The sequence below is a fragment of the Gopherus evgoodei genome, chromosome 8 (genome assembly GCF_007399415.2).
Source record: "Gopherus evgoodei ecotype Sinaloan lineage chromosome 8, rGopEvg1_v1.p, whole genome shotgun sequence".
Lineage (NCBI taxonomy): Eukaryota > Metazoa > Chordata > Testudines > Testudinidae > Gopherus > Gopherus evgoodei.
In genome coordinates this window covers 48,003,862-48,020,285 of record NC_044329.1, presented here as the reverse complement: position 1 = coordinate 48,020,285, position 16,424 = coordinate 48,003,862, and the positions used below count along the sequence as shown (strand labels likewise).

The 16,424-nt window shown below is 48.6% G+C and overlaps 2 protein-coding genes across 4 annotated transcripts in view; one reads left to right on the top strand and one right to left on the bottom strand.

Annotated features, from left to right (window-relative positions):
- Window positions 1–1,099: 1,099 nt before the first annotated feature.
- On the top strand, window positions 1,100–9,440 carry LOC115656220 (allograft inflammatory factor 1-like). The gene is made up of 6 exons (XM_030572644.1): window positions 1,100–1,108; window positions 1,287–1,373; window positions 5,695–5,761; window positions 6,633–6,674; window positions 7,853–8,015; window positions 9,269–9,440. Exons 1-6 carry the CDS (start codon window positions 1,100–1,102, stop codon window positions 9,438–9,440), a joined length of 540 nt encoding a protein of 179 aa, XP_030428504.1.
- A 3,027-nt stretch (window positions 9,441–12,467) lies between these two features.
- Window positions 12,468–16,424, bottom strand: part of MYOC (myocilin) — a 33,664-nt gene continuing 29,707 nt past the window's right edge. For all 3 annotated transcript variants that reach the window (XM_030571992.1, XM_030571991.1, XM_030571994.1), the window contains exon 4: window positions 12,468–15,072. In XM_030571992.1, the coding sequence (XP_030427852.1) occupies window positions 14,288–15,072 (785 nt within the window). In that variant the 3' untranslated portion in view covers window positions 12,468–14,287. The remainder of the gene's footprint in view (window positions 15,073–16,424) is intronic.

Sequence of the window (16,424 nt, the reverse complement as noted above, 5' to 3'; positions counted from 1 at the left end):
TCGCTTACCACACTGGTCCTAGCTGATTTCTCCCCAGTAACAACAGAACAGAAATGAACTCACCCTGCACGAGGGGCTGTGGAGCCCCGAATGCCACCCAGCTCCCCTCCCAGATTGAAAGCTGTTCTCTCTGCTGCTCGCTCCAGTCCAAGCTGCGGGCTTCCTCCACAACACGCGTACCATGTGATGAGAAGCCCCTCATCACATGGTAAAGCCAAGACATCCCACCCTGGCTTTGAGCTGATGTTAGCCACGCTACTCCTGATTTACCCTTCAGCAATTGGCCCCCAGCCTGGGATTTTGCACACCACTTGCCGAAAAATGCCTTTTGCCTGGGCCTCTCTTACACACCTGTGCCAGCTCCCAACACAGCGCAGCTGGGATCGCACCAACGAAATCCAACCAACGTTCCTTATGATCATTCTGATAGGTGGGTGGGTGTTAATGACAGAGCTCCAGCTCCCATCTTGGTGGTAATATTCTGGGAAGGGTGGGGATTCTCAGGTTCAGATTTTGCCCTGGGCCCCCAGAACCCCTCTGTGCAGCCCTGCCTCCTGCTGGTGATGTCTGTCTACAGCAGCTCCCCAGGGCAGCAATTGTCTATGTATTTGTATAGCAACTAGCACAATGCTGCTGCCTTGATCTTTGGCTGGGGCCTCTGAAATATAATCAGTCCTCATAACCAAGGCAGAGCTTAACAGACAAAGCAATAGCTGCTCTGCTGCCTGACATGCAAGGAATTTTCTGCTAACAGCCCACTGAACGCTGTCCTCTCCTGGCCTCCTGTCAGCCCAAACACACACTGCAGCTGTGTCTCAACGTTTCACTCACACTTTAAGTGATAAAACCCCCTGCAATATTTTTAAAGTAGCTTGTTAACAATGTTCAGATGCCCCTCTACTAACCAGAGCTAGTTTCTCTCTCATAACCAAGCACACAATTATATGAGTTAAGTGACACCCCTTGTCTCACTAATATCTTGAGACCCACATGGCTGCAAAACTGCTGCCCATGAAGAGCAATCAGCTGATATGCATCATGTGAAAGACCTTTTCCCCCCTGCTTCTGTTATTCTCAGTTGCCTCAGCTTAACTCTGACATGCTTAATGTAACAGCTGCCTTTCAACTAGGCAAATCCCTCCAGTTAGCCCAGGCCAAAGTCAAGCCAGCTGCTGAAGTGTATAAAGGGGAGAGTGCTCAGTTATGCTAACAGAGCTGTTTGTTCTTTTGCAAGGAAAAAATGGCTGGTAAAAACTAAGTTTTCTGCTGGGCTTTAACATTTTTAGTTTGAGGGGTTTTTTAAATTTTCTCTCATATGTATTGTAGCAAAGGATCGTGAAATGCAGGAGAAAGAATTTTGTCTAATTAATAAGGTAGGTGCAGTAAATTTTCTAGCTCTTACCATGTATTATTTCCTTTATGTAAGGAACACAAGATTTAAAAAAAAGTCTCAGTATGTTCAATTTTAACTTTTAACAAAAAAAAATGAAATCAAGGATTCCTGAGTCTTCAGACTATGATAAAATGGCTTATCTATTCCCTTCTTGTCATCAACTTTGTGCCAGTAAGGTAAGATAAAAATTGACTGATAGTTCTCCAAAAACAAAACAAAAAATCCTATTTCATTAAGATTATCTTCCCAAGGGAATTTCTCTGCAATCTTCTTATGATAAGATGCATTTTAGATCATGCAGAAAGCACTTAACTGCTTGCCAAGAGATTTCATCTAACTCCTAGCACTGAAAAAAACCTCTTCTGCTCTCCCATATGCTAGTAGAATTCTCACTGATGTCCCATTTAGACACAATTTCTGTTAATTATTGTCTCTCTTCTCAACTTGCCCAGGAGGTAGGTGTTGACTCTGAAAATAATATACCTGAAGATTTATTAAACAAAACCACATGTATTGGCTAATGTCAATAGACACCTTGAGGGAAAGCAAATCATGAAGCTAAGCCAAGGAAAAAACTTGATTCTACTTTCTCTTACCCTGGAGTAACTCTGGCTGGTATAAATGAGGAATCAAGTCTCTGTATTACGTGGGTTCTGAACACATCCTTCACTGCATTAGGAGACAAAGTTCATGGTTCAGAAAGTTAACATTAGCTACTCTAGTAGAGGAGGCACTAGAAATGCTAGCCACTAGTAGAAAATTGACTTTCTGCCAATCAGGATGCAGATATTTGCATATGTGCTCTAATTGGCTCACACCATTTCATGCTCCATTATTGACCTGTGAGGAGGTCAGCAATAGAAACCGAGCTGTTGGGGATCTGTGAGCTTGGTGTGGTTTTACCTCTGTAACAACATTGTTCACGGAAGCCCTGCTCCCCAAGTGACTTTGGTGGAGAGCCTAGTAAATGAGCAGAGCCAGCAGCTTCAAGAACTCTCCATGCCCATGAAATGAGGCTCTGCTGCTGTGCTGGTCTCTCTGTATAGTGGGGGAAACAAGCACCAGTGGAGGTGTATGCTGGTAATAAGGGTTGGGCCCAAGTCCTGCCATTCAGACAGGCATCCAGATCTTCTCAAAGTGTGGGTGACCTTCTAGAGGGCTGGGGTGTGGCTTCAGGCCCATGGCCATAAGCTGTCTTCCCATTCCACAGCTTCTTAAAGTGGCAGGCCTTCTCTCCCATTTCACAGCACTCAAGTCCAGCAGGGACCATTGGGTCATCTATTCTGGCCCTTAGATTTCCCACAGTTCCCCCTATATTGATCCATCAACTTGTCTGGCTGCAGCATCTTCTCCAGAAAGGCAGCCAGACACCCAGAAGTGGAGACTCCACCCATTCCCTTGGGAATTTGTTCCAGTGGTTGTTAACCCTCATGATTAGACCTGTGTCCCTATTTCTGAATAGGAAGAGTCTGGCTCCAGCTGCCAGCCACGGGGTCTTGTTCTGCCTTTTTTGGCTAGATTAAAATGCTCTGTAGTCCCTGGCGTTTTCTCCCCAGAAAGGAATTTAGGCACTGTAGTCAGGTCACCTCTTAATCATCATTTTGATCAGCTAAAAGCTGTGATAGACCGAAGAGCTCAAACAAAGGTGTCATCTTCAGCCCTTGACTCATTTTTTTGTGGCTTTCTTTGGCACCCTCTCCAACGCTTCCACATCATCTTTAAAATTTGACAGCCCGCCCCCTCCCACAACTAGAGATGGTATTCCAGGTCTGCTCTCACCAATGCCATGTGCACAGAGATCAAATCAGCTCCCTGCTCTCCTCATGTAAAATACTAAGGTTTATGAAGCTGAGTCTGTCTAATGGATCCCCTTTTATGTTCAGCTCTCACAAGGGCAAGATATAAAGGAGGATGTAGGAGCTGGGGCCTAAAAGGAAAGGTAGTTGAGTGGGCAGGGCTCAAGGCTGGGACTAGGGAGACCTGGGTTCAATTCCTTTCTCTGCCACTGACTTCCTGTGCTGTGTAGAGCAAGTCACTTAAGTTGAGATCCACAAAGGTACTTAAGTGCCTCTGCAACCCACAAAACTCCCACGTGACTCCTGACAAACCCTGCAGGTGCCTGAACTCACTTGATGTCTAAATTTTCAGGGTGGAAGTTCCCTTGATGCCTATGTTTCTGCCTCTGGGCATGAATGCTGCTGCCTCTCTGTGGGTACCTGGATGCGTTGAGCACTTGTGTGAGGCATAGACTGAGAGACAGTAGTGTAATGTGATTGACATGAACTGTGACGATATAGATCACTGTTGCAACCAAGGTCCTATAGTTGCACCAAATCTTGTACAAAGGAGGTCAAGTAAGGTGTCTATGGAAAGGTTATAATTTTCTGGGTGTGTGTGTATCTTAAGTTATGAATATTGGCTATGTACTTGTGTCTCAATGTGTTTGATTCTAAGTAGCTTCAGTGAAGCATTTGGTCAGCTTCTTGAGGAACGACTGTTCTCAGTAAGTGCCCAATCAACAAACCATTAACTGACAATGGACTTTGGGAGATGCCAATCCACATCTGAGCTTTCCTGGGAACATTCAAACTAACTTGTAACAATGGCATCAGCCTGCAAAAAGCTGAATCATTCATAGACATGTGACTTGCATAGGTGGCTACAAACTCCATCTTGTTGCTGTGACTTTGCACAGAAGAACAAAGGGGTTTCTGCCTACAAGAGAAGAGAGAGCCTCTCATGCCTGAAAGAAATTGGAACAAAGATCTGTAACTACGGGGGTGTGAGTGATTGCAGGACCCAGGCCATAAGTGACAACATTGGTCTGAAAAGGATTGAGCCCAGACTAGGAAGTTGTCTAGTCTGTGAAAGAAGCTTATTGGGACATCTCTGAGCATATTTACCTATTCAGTTTCCTACTGTATTAAGCGTAGACTTGCATGTTTTTGTTTTATTTTGCTTGGTAACTTACTTTGTCTGGTTGTTATTACTTGGAACCACTTAAATCCTACTTTTTATACTTTTGTTTATTATTGAACCCAGAGTAAGTAATTAGTAGATGGAGGAGCAAACAGTTGTGCATATCTCTCTATCAGTGTCATAGAGGGCGGACAGTTTGGGAGTTTTCCCTATATAAGCTTTATACAGAGTAAAGTGGATTTATTTGGGGTTTGGATCCCATTGGGAGTTGGGTGTCTGGGTGCTAGAGACAGGAGCACTTCTCAAGCTGTTTTCAGTTAAGTCTGCAGCTTTGGGGCACGTGGTTCAGACCCTGGGTCTGAGTTGGAGCAGACTGGTGTGTCTGGCTTAACAAGACAGGGTTTTGGAGTTACAAGATGGCAGGAAAAATGGGCTCAGAGGTAGTCTCTGCATGTCAGGTGACAGTCCCAAGGGAGTCTCTGTGACCAAACCTGTCATAGGTAGATGTTCCTCTGCTTCTCTCACCTGTAGTACCCAATCTGATAGGTGTGCTCAGAGGCCACCTAACCCATCGGGCGCTGGTCAGAATCTGGCTATAAGAGGAACCCAACTTTTAGGGGTTAGAGCACTCACATGGAATGTGGGATACCCAGGTTCAGTTCCCCCATCTCAGCCTGAGAGACAGGGACACACTCTGCAGGACCAGCTGGGTCTGACCCCTGGGGGAGACAGAGGGACAAGCACAGTGAATGACCCTGGAAGAGGCTAGAGAGCTTCTGAGTCTGGGGCTGGCTAAAGAGAGTTGGTCTGTAAGCAAAGAAGCTTGCCCCTGATTTTGGTTCCTCCTGCATTTAGAGAAGCAGGACTTTGTATGTTCCTTGTAAATAAACTAGATTGTATCCAAGAAAATGCCAGACTCAATTTCTGTTTGCCTCTGGAATGCCCTTGGGAGGCGGGGGGGGGCACTGAACTTTGACCAGCCACTGGGAGGTTTGAGATAACTCTGAGCCAATGAGAACTGGAAAGCATGAGGTGGTTAGCTTCCAGTGGCTTGAGCAGGAGAACACAAGGAAGAGGTGGTTTTTTTTTAATTTGTCATTATTCCTCATAGTAAGTCCAGGTATTTGTGTAGCGTCTTTTTCATGGCTAAACTTTTTTACAACCCATGGCATTTCACAGCTAGCCTGGCATAGCAGGATGTGCTGGAGTTCAGGCTGAAGGAGTCTTGGCAGAGGGCATACCCAGGGCTGAAATAGACTGATCCAGAGGACACCTGGATAGGTTCTCACCATGTCCCCCTACATGAGTACTGATATTTGCTCATTGCTTAACATGAGCTATTGCCAGGCCTGGTGACCAACTCCCCATTCTTGCCTGGACAGGAGTACCTGGCTGATGAACCATTCCGAGACATTCCAAATCTACAGGCAAAGCTTGATCAGCTGAAGGGTGAGTCTGTCCCAGGGAGAATGGAGCTGAGAAGGAAATGCCCTAAAAATGCAGCTGAGTGTTTGGGCTTGGGGGAGAGGAGAACATTGCTAAAGCAGCAGGTGTAATGATTTGTGCAAAATGCTCTTCCCCCCGCCCCCCAAGAACTAGTCAATACATACAGACCCTATGTTGAGACTGGCCACCAGTGCCATGCCCTGCTCGCTGGTGATCTGGTGACTTGGGGTGAACAAGCCAAATGCAGCCCATGACTTTATCCCCGGGTTAAAATAACTTCACTGAGTTGGCATGTGCTAGTGGTGTGGGGGCATCACAGCCTTTGGGCCAGATCCTCATCTGCTGTGACCTGGCACTGTTCTGCTGATTGCTGGCTTACCCAGCTCAGGATCTGGCTCTTGATATCAAAGAGGCTCAGATGAAACCATCAAATACTTGAGAGCGAAGCCAGCTCATCTGAGGGAATGCTCCTGAAGAGCTATGTATGCCCATTGGGAAATGTGTGGATTGACACATGAACTACAGATGCTGCTGGGTCAAATCTAGCCTTTAAAAATGAAAATAGTGTGTGTGAAGCCAGGCTTCTCCATTCTTCTTTCAGTCGCGAGAGAGGTGGGGGGACAAAACCCCCTTTTTTTGTCCCAAAAAAAAAAATCCCTTGAGAAACTTTGAACTAAGTGATTCTAGCATTGGAAAACAGCTCCCGTTCTTCTGCGAGGCACCTGCAGAGCGTGGGGGGATGTTGGCGGTGCAGGTGGCGAGGCAGTCACCGTGGAAGTGCGTGCAGAATGGCTATTGCTGTAAATCAATAAATCAATGCTGCACTCAGCCTTGGTAGGCAGAGCGATGACTCTCTCCCCTCTCTCTTTCCTAGGCATGTTTATAGGGTATGATGCCACATGCACAGGAGAAATTGGTAAATTGTTGCTTAAATCTTTGCTTGTGACAGCTGCTTCCCTCCTTCTCCTCTGCCAGAGCAGATCTGAAGGCCTATCTGCTGCACCAACCTATTGGGGTTTGATGTGTCCATATCTTGGTGGAATCTGAGCATAGTGAACATCCCCATATTTACAGGGTGGAGGCCCTAGGCAGCTCATTGCACCTTCACAAGAAGATCCCTCTCCCACCTCCCCCCCATACTCACTCCCCTGTGCGGAAGCAAAACATTCCAATGCTGGTTACTTGTGCCCATTGGCACCTTGAGTCTACCCCACTGCCTGCTGCAGTCTTCCCCCTCCCCTGGAACTAGATCTCCCTTGGTACAAGAGAATCAGGTCTCTGGTGCTGAGGGCTTAGCATTCATGCTGATGGTGACTGAGTGGTGAGGCTGGCAGCTACCATCCTAGGGGAACAAAGGTGGGTCCCACAGCTCTCCTGTGCCAGTGGGTCCCTTAATGCTTCTTATCAGGCATTTTTCTCCCTTGTTGTCCTGAGATGGGGAGAACTTTGAAGCCGTGCTCCAAGTGTTTGCTGGGTAGCTTTCTTGACTAGCTGATGCAAGACTATGGGTAATGATTCATTGCCTCTAGAAAGTAGGTGGGAACTCTTGAGAGGGTGGCAGTGGGCTACCTTTGCCTCCACACATGAGGTTTGCATGCCTGTCTGAGATGTAGCCAGTCTCTGCTACAGCTGCACACTTATACAACTTCCTGTTGGTGAATCTGAAATTTCCCCACCCCTGCACTGCCCATGGTGCTTTTGCATTTCAGTTGACTAATCCTGGATGACTGAGAGCATGGCTGCACCTTGGAGTTCAAGTTGCACTCTATTTGCTTAAAGGCCTTTAGGGGACTACCCAAATTAGACTATATCAGATTCCTTAGACTAAGGAATCCAGTAGCACCTATGCTACTCTGTAGTGCTCTCTCCTTCATTGTAAAGCACCTACCTAAAACCACCCCAGCTGTTTCTACTGGGTTTATCCTCAGTGCAGATGCTGCTTAAAACTCTCCAGGCCCACATCTGAGTAATGCAGAACTAGTTTTGGAGCAGCAATGGGGAGGGGGATGTGATAAATGACCAAATAGGTCTCTTCCATCTCTAACCCCTGTGATCATGTGATACAGACCATATCTGAGCCTGGTGTTGTTTCAGACTATCCAACAATGAGCAGGATACTGCAGGAGTTTGGGGTTTTCCAAAACCCCTTGGAGCTCAAGACACTGGTCCAGGAAATCACAGGGAACACAGGCAGCACTGTCCCTTACAAGGATTTCACTATGGTTATGCTGGGCCGCAGATCAACCATGTGCCAAAGGTACGTATGAAAGCATACCTGGATCTCCAGGTTTGGACCTGGGGAAGGAGCTGAATGTGCTAATGGTCGAAAGGATTAGATTTGTGGGTTTGGTTGTTCCCTGGGTGACACTTGCCTTCCAACAAAGGGCAAGAGGAGCTATTGGCTGTTCTGCAGCTATTTCTAACCTGCCCGTCGCTGCAGTATCTGGGCACTAGCATGGTACAGCTGTTGTAGAGAGGGTGGAAGAGCTGACCTAGCGCAAAACTTGCGTTTCTGTCCATTTGGTGATCCCTGGGCCTGTTCCTTTAGCTGGTTAGCTACCCAGGAAGCTAGGGGCCCCACTCTGATAGGGAAACTTTAGCATCTCTGTGCTACCAAGGCAAAACAACTTATTCTGACTAGGGAATCAAATCTCCCTCATCCATTTGAGGTCACTGGTTAGCCACATTTACCAATGGGCTGGAGGACTAAAGATTGCAGGTCATGTTCTACCACAACCCTCATCCCACACAACTCCACTGAAGTCAGAGGGGCCATTTTCAGAGTACAGAAGGATACAACCTGGGCCACAGTCTGCCCTGGTATCTGGACTCCAATGGGAGTGGCACTTGGGGGCCATGTCTGAGGGCAGCACTGTGGCTCCTTGGCAGTATGAACTGGACCAGAAGCTGGTCTCCATTGGATCAGCCCAACACCATGGAATGATAGCTGAAAATCAGACTTTGCCCAGCTCTAGTCATTTGGTCCCAAACTTGAGGTTCTAAGGGTGGAGGCATCGGGGGTATTTCCAGCTTCACGCTACACAGTGATGTGTCTCCATGAGACTCTTCACCACTCACGTGAGGTGTGAACGTTCCCCTGCTGACTTTGCAGCTGATGTTCTGGCCCCAGCGCCTTGGAGCAGTCTAGCTGAAGATGACACCAGTCACTCCAACTTAGCTGGCCTGCCTGAGTGGAAAGATCAGGGGCGGGGAGGGAGAACGGGGAGGCTGTCTAGTTAGTCATGCAAAGACCTTCACAGGTAAAGCAAACCTTCTTGTTCTGGGAGAGTCTTTTCAGAAGAGTTGGGGTGGGGGGGAAGGAAGTTGGACTTAGGCCAGAACTAATTGTTTATAAGGGGTATTGAAGGCAGTGCTCTGTTGGGTCACTACCCTTCTGTGCCTCAATTTCCCCAGCTGTAACCTGGGGATAAAGATAAGAGCTAGGATGTGTCAGTCATGGTTCCCCTGGCTGTTGTCATGAAACCTGCTGTTCACTCTTTCTGCTGCCAGGATCATGCACTACAATGGGAAAGGAGGAGGAGCAGTGAAGAGGCCCAGCCTGATGGAGGCTGGCCCCTATGTAACCTACTTGGAATGCACTCTCTCCGGAGTCCCCTCTCCTCTTACCACTCTCCCGCCACCACCTCCCCCATCTCCAGCTGATGGCTGCTCTGAAACCTAGCCGGCTGCCTGAGAAATGTGGAGACTGACTCATTTCATAGGCTGGAGAGCCTGCTGAGAAGGCAAACCAAATGTATTGTGGTAGAGTGCATCCAGCTCAGTCCTTCCTCAATAAAGAGCTGCCTAGCAACAGCGCACTGTAGCACGGCGGAGCTGCTGCAGCAGAAAAGCAGAACTGCTGATTGCTGGCATTATAGCTGCACCTAAGGGTCCGTTGTGGAAGGTGCTGTAGGAACATAAAACAGTCTCTGTCTCAAAGAGCCTATTGTCTAAACATAATCAGACAGGTGGCAAGGGAAGCAGCCAGAGGGAAGTGAGGTTACATGTCCCAGCTCTCAGCAGGTCAGTGGTAGAACCTGGTATTAACCTGAGCTCTTCCAGGTTAGCACCTAGAATTGTATTTGTCCATTGTTCTTAGGTTGTTCAAGATCCTAATGTCCAGACTGGGTTTGACTCCCCTCCTCCCCCTAGTCTCCCAAGGGAAGTGCAGGAGCTAGAATGTGGGGCAGGGAATTCAGGTGTGTGGTGATTTCTAGATAGTCTGTGCCCTCTGTGAGTAAAGTGGGCATTTGGGTGAGAGGTCCTTAGGCCAAGCCTGGCGCTATTTTCTTCAGCTACAGTGTGTCCCTAAAGGGGTAAACAGTAAACCAGAGTTGGATGGAGCTCAGGCAAATGGTGTGCTTACATTACTGGAGTGTCTTGGGGGGGCAGTATAGGTCCTGAGGGCCTAGAGCAGCTGGGCCACAGCGTTTCTCTTCCATGAAGGGGTGTCAGACAGATAGGCCAAAGAAGAGGCCATGCTGAAGCCTACTCAGATCAAGGGAAGCTTAAAACAACACGAAGGGCAGACAAGTTCTCCCACAATTCCCCAAGACAAATAGCAGCCCACTTAATGCAGCACAAAGAGTCATGGGATGTACCTAGAGACCCTAGCGCCATGCCCAGGGGAATGTAGTTGCACTGAGGATGCAGTAACTGTAGGGTGACCAGACATTCCAATTTTAGGGGATTTGTCCCATGTCCTGACCTTACATCAATCGGCATTCCCTTTGTCCCGATTTTGGGGACCATCTGGAATGCAGCTGCGGCACTGCAGCCATGGTGCCGTCACTCACCACTTCCTGGGGCAGCTCCTGGCGCCTGCCCACTGCCAGGAGTGCCACATGCTGCAGGGGTGGGGCTTTCAGTCAATGGAAGTGGGCGCAGAGCCCTCCAACCTCCCACACACACCCGACCCGACCCAACCTGTGACCCTAGGAGCCAGAGGGACCAGCCTGCCGGATGCTTCCCAGGGCGGGAGCCGCCCCAGGTGAGCACTGCTGGAACTCCCCACCTCGGCCCCTGGCAGGTCCCTCTGGCTCTTAGGGTGAGGGGGGCTCTGCGTGCTGTTGGTGCCTTTTGCTGGCCAATGGCAGGCGCAGCACATGAAGAGTCTGGAGACTCCCCTTGCCGCTCTCCCCGTGGAGCCAGAGACCTCCCAGCAGGGCTGGTAAGTGCAGCCAGGGAAGGAGGCAGGGTGTGATGGAGTTTGTATCTGGGAGGGGTGTGTGTGGAGGGCGCTGGGCTGTGAGGGTGTGGAGGGTGCTGGGCAGTGGAGGAGGTTTGTGAGTGTCAGGGCACTGGGCAGTGTGGGTCTGTGTGGGGCATTGTGTAGTTGTGGCTGTGGGGAAGGGCATTGGGAGGGAGGATGGAAGGGAGAGAGGGGAAATCTGTGTGTTTGGGGAAACTAGTGAGTGGGGGGGTTCTGCATGGGGTGATGAGCAGCTGTGGGCAGGGGGTGCTGGGTGGGGGTTGCACAGCACTGTGCATTTGTGGTAAAAGGGTTGTAGGGGGGCTCTGGGCATAGGATCCAGGGGGTGCTGGGCAGGGGAGCTGTGGCACAGCATGGGCCCACCCTCAACAGGAAGGGGCATGCTGGTAGCACAGGGCCAGGCGGACCAGTGTGCCTCTGGCTCCGGTCGGGGCTGTGCATCTCTGTGTGTCTGTCTGGTCTCCACCCCACCCATACTCGCCCAATGTGTCCTGATATTTTACACTTGCGATCTAGTCACCCTAAGTAACTGGGTGTGGCTTTGCATTGGGAGTTGCTCACGGCTGGGCTGGGCTGGGCTGGGCTAAGCCACGTGCCCATCTCCTGCATGCCATCACCTGGGCTAATGCTGCAGTGAGGTTATTTCCATAGATGCAAAACAAGATTCTGTCAGTCTTGCTCTCGGCCAGAGGCTGTCCAGAAATGCTGTGTTTAGCTCCCCTGCTCAAAGGGGCCGTTTGCTCCCAGGTGATGTAGAGAGAGGTGTGTTAACATGCAACTTTCCAAGATTTAATGCTGATTTAGACCTTTTTAGTTGCTTTTTATACTGAAAGGGCTGACACAAGTTATTTCTTTACCTCCCCAGTACCGGAGGTCCCTTTAAGATAATCAAATACAGATGATCTGAGGCTCCATCAGTTAGGGATTACAGCTAACATATATTCTACTGGCTGTAAAAAGTAATCAGTTTTAGATATTTTTAAACCACTAATGTTAGTTTCCCAGCTTTCCTGTAAGCAGTCAGCTCTCTCTCTACTGCAGGCTTTACGTCTTTCCATTTCTCTGCCTCCTCTTATTCTACAGTGGCATTTGTTGTTGTAGTCATGGTGATATTTGTTCAGTAGACGAAATCCTGTCTCCATTTAAGTCAATGACAAAGTTCCCCTTGGCTTTAGTAATAGTAATACCTAGCTCTTATCTGCTGACTTTTATGAAGGAGGTCAGTATCATCATCCCTGTTTTCCAGATGGGGAAACTGAGGCATGGAGCCGGGACATGACTCGGCAAAGTCACCATGCAAACCTGTGGAAGAGCTCAAATTAGAATCCAGACCCCTTATTTTGGTGCCTAATGAGAGCTGAGCTCCTGAAAACCGAGCCCTGTTTGCAGGGACTGAACTCTCCTGTAAAGGTGGCTTGTAGCCTGGAATTCCCTCCAGTATGTTGCAGTGAAACAAGAAATCTGCCAACAAGAAGCTGCCACGGTGGATCGTTGTGGGGGAGGAGGGTTTACTATTGATTCTTATCACAGACTACTTCCACATAATCATCAGCACATTGGACCTTCGCTTTCATCCAGGAAGCTTCAATGCAACAGAAAAACCAAGCCAGCTACAGGATTTACACACTAAATACTTCAAATGTGTGTGTTATTAAGAACAGCTGTATGCTTAGCCATACCTGCTCTAATGCTCTGCCTATCCCAAAGAGTGTCTAAACTACAGTGTAATCAGGGGAGTTATCTGGATTAAGAGCTAGAAACAGCAAGAACAGTTAGATGTTGCTGCTCTTTCTGAGTTAATAACCATAATCTGGGATAAATAGAGATCTGTTGTATTGCTCACTGGAATCAATGGGAGACTTTCCATTGACTTTGGTGGATTTGAGATCATGCCCTAAATTCTAGAATCCCGTTTTTCATGAACAACAATCCTCCTTACTTCTATTTTGCTAAAATGTCTAATGACTTAACAGAATTGTGTTAAACAAGTAATGCTTCATTTTTGTCTTTAATGGAAGGGGAGCTGAGGCAGCCATGTTTCTTGCAGGGCGCTGGCCGAACTAGCCACCTACCTGCATGCTCAATGGCTATTGTGAGACGCTGAACAGACTCAAAGCCCCTAGAGCGGAATGGCCCTATGCTTAGGTGAGGTGTGGATCATTGGACCTGGCCTCCCTGCAGCTTGGGCCCATTTTTGACTCCTGCTTTAATTAATGGCCAATTGCCACTACAGAGCAGTTGCTTACACTGTAGAGATACCAAGCTGGGTGAGTTCCTGTCTTCTCCTCCCCCGTTCTCTGGCTCATGATAATCTGTAGAGGTGGCTGGTTGGCTCCCAAGTGAAGCTTGGTCCTGACAAAGTGTACACTGTGCTTAGGAGGAGAGAGACTGGCAATGGAAGTGTTTATACGCAGCAGCTGAAAGCTGTCTTGCAGAGTGCCCACTGCCTGGGATGTCTAGTCATTTTTAACTTCTGCAGCACATTTCTGAGATGCCCCCGCCAAGTCAACCCACTAAGGACCTAATCCAAAGCCCAGTGAAATCAGCTGGAGTCTTTCCATTAGCTTATTTGGGTGTTAGAGCTAGGTCTTTAGGCCTTGATGGTCTCCTACTGAATCTGAGTGAGAGACAACTTTGCAGAATCGCCTCCTGTCAATACCACCTTGGCTAGTGTCAGTGTTGACTGCATAGCACATTCCCCTTGTCTCAGCTGATGCTGGGCAGGAATATGGTTGGCTGATGGGCGCTGGGTTTTTGTTAGCCATTCTGTGAAGGTGGTACCCTGCCACCTCCCTCCCCTAAAATATTATTTCCCTCCTGCTGTGAACGAGTTTGGTCTGCTTGGCTAGAATCGTAGTGTCTTTTAGCCAAGGGCACAAGCAGGTTTAGTCATTCTAAATCTAGCCTTGTGCAATTGGCCCACACATATGCTGCATAACCCTGAACAACTTGTTGCTTTTTTTTCTACGTTGTCCAAATTCATCCCGTATGTAATTCAGAGAGAGGCAAGGGGAAGGACGCCAGGGCTGTAAATGCCTATGCACGTATGTTCTCAAGTGGCACAAAGTTATTCCCACTCTATTGTTATTTGAGCCCCACCAGCACACTCAGAATATGAACCTCCGATCTAGGGCAAGGCCTGGAGTCTGTGCTCAGCTCAATGAGCGCTCTGCCTTAGCAAGGGGCTCACGACCGAGTCCATGGAAAGCTTAGGAAGAGCGAGTGTATGAGACTGACAGCTGGCTAGACTTGCCCCTAGCCCACAAGCTGCTAGTTAGCAATGAGCGTGGTGTGTCCTCCTCTTGCCCTGAGGCTCCTCATATCGTAGAGAGTCTGATGTCATAGGTGACCATATTGAAATTGTCCCAAGCAAAGAGTTTTCTCTCTGTGGGGTTGTAGTCCACCATGCTGCTGTACCCATAGCGGTTCTCGAAGTGGATGCTCAGCGACTCGCTGGTGCTGGTGGCCGTGTGATAGGCAAAGTTGACCGTTGCATCTGGGGCTGAGTAGCTACTGATGGTGTACAAGGTGCCACAGATCATAAAGGAGTTGGCCACGGCTTGCTTGCGGATGTTGGTTTCCCAGGTCTGCTCAACCTCCAGGGTTTCTGGATCCAGTTTGGAGAGGACGATGGCCCCTTTGGCCTTGTCTGTGCTGTACGTCACCCACAGTCCCATCTCATCAACAGCTAAGTCAATGTCTGTGTACCCACCCCAGGAATAGGGGAATTGGCCATGGTAGCCAGCACTGGGGATGTCCTTTTGGACTGTGATCGTTTCTGTCTTCAGGTTGTACTTGGCTACTGTCCTGGACTTGCGCTGCTGGAAGTACAGGGAGCCCCTGTATATGATGGCTCCGGTGCTCTCCATGGACTGGGGCAGGACGTGGACCTTGGAGGGATAGCCCTTCATGAACTGATCAGCATTGTCGTATTCAAAGACCTGGCGGATGTCAGTGCCAATGGCATAGATTCTCCAGGTGGTCTCGCGGGTGTAGGGGGGAACAGGCTCTGGGTCCTTCATCCACACGCCATACTTGCCAGCAATAGTCTCAGCCCTGCGGAAGGTCACAGGTTCCCCCACCCAGACCAGCTCTCCACACCCTGCTCAAGGAAATAAAAAAGAGACCTTCAGTTATTCTGTCTGTCATCAGTGGCAGATTTCCTACTGAAAGGCTAAAATCCACAAAAGCCACACTTAACCCAGCAATAACTAGCAGGAAAGATCATTTACTGGATTCTAAGTAAGTAAATAATTCCATGAAGCTGATGGAGATACCCCCTTCAATTTACCAACAGCCACCTTCCAGCACTCGTAAACACACCGGCATTGCCTAGGCTATGCTCCTGAGCAGTGCAGGCAGACAGAAAAAAGAGGAGAGGACAAGGAGAAAAGAAGCAGGAATGATGGTCTATGAAGAGAGACAGTGGTAGGGGGGAGGGAAGAGGTGAATAGTTTGGAAGGGGATTTCACAGCATGGACTTTCTTGCTCAGGTGATATTTAAAGGTTTTAATGATGTGGTTACGATGAAAGACCAAGATGTTCATCTTTCTTTCTTTCTTCCCCCCGCCCCCCAAGTGGGACTTCAACTGTAATAGCCCAGGCACTCTGTTTTAATAGATACACTTGGGTTTCCTAGTAACATTTCAGGTAGGACAGGGGAGCATCTGCAGTATGAACTCTGATCTGATGTGGCAGCTACAAAGAGTCTCAACCGTTGAATCCTAGTTTTAAAAATGGCTCCTGACGTCCAGCCAGTGGAAGTCAGAAGCCAAGGGTAGGAATGTCCTAGGGACCGACTTTATTTCTGAAAGGCAGAGGCTGGGTTGCAGGGCTGAGATGGACAATGTATAAAGCAGCAGCATGGAGGAAAACTGTTACAGGAAACCAGCCCAGAAGAGTAAAAGTCTTTGGCCACAATGAACAACGTCAATGAAAGGCAAGCTCAGAGGGTGATTTAACAATTCTCCTGTCCACCATCTGCTACCACACTTCCGTAGTTGGACTTCACCAGGGGTGTTCCTTTCGATGGCCAAAGCAGTAGGAGGCCTTCCCTCTTCTTCTGTCATAATCCGTCTAACAGCACCAGGCACAGGTAGGTGGACTGGGAATGGACCCCAGAGTGCTTAGCTACAGGCCACTCAACCAGCACCACCCCTTCCATTGCTCTACCTCTGGGATTAAGAACCAGGTCAGTGACCCCTTCCAGCATAGCTGTGGACAGTGTCAGACTTGTCTTGGTGGAGGCCCATTGTTTTGTCACACCAAAGCTGAATCCATGGCTTGTTTCCATCGTGCATGGGCCATAAGGACATTTTTGGTATTGCCAACCCAGCAGATTCCAAAATCCTGAGTCTGACCCTCCACAATCATGAAGTTATGGTTTTAAATAACTTTTGTGGCTGCTTTCTCTTTGCCTTGGAATTTTTTGGCCTTTTGTGGGCTCTCGCTTCA

Coding starts and splice junctions, on each gene's coding strand:
- LOC115656220 (XM_030572644.1), top strand. Junction 5,762..6,632: donor AAAGCTTGATCAGCTGAAGG/GTGAGTCTGTCC, acceptor TCTCTTTCCTAG/GCATGTTTATAGGGTATGAT. Junction 8,016..9,268: donor AGATCAACCATGTGCCAAAG/GTACGTATGAAA, acceptor TTCTGCTGCCAG/GATCATGCACTACAATGGGA.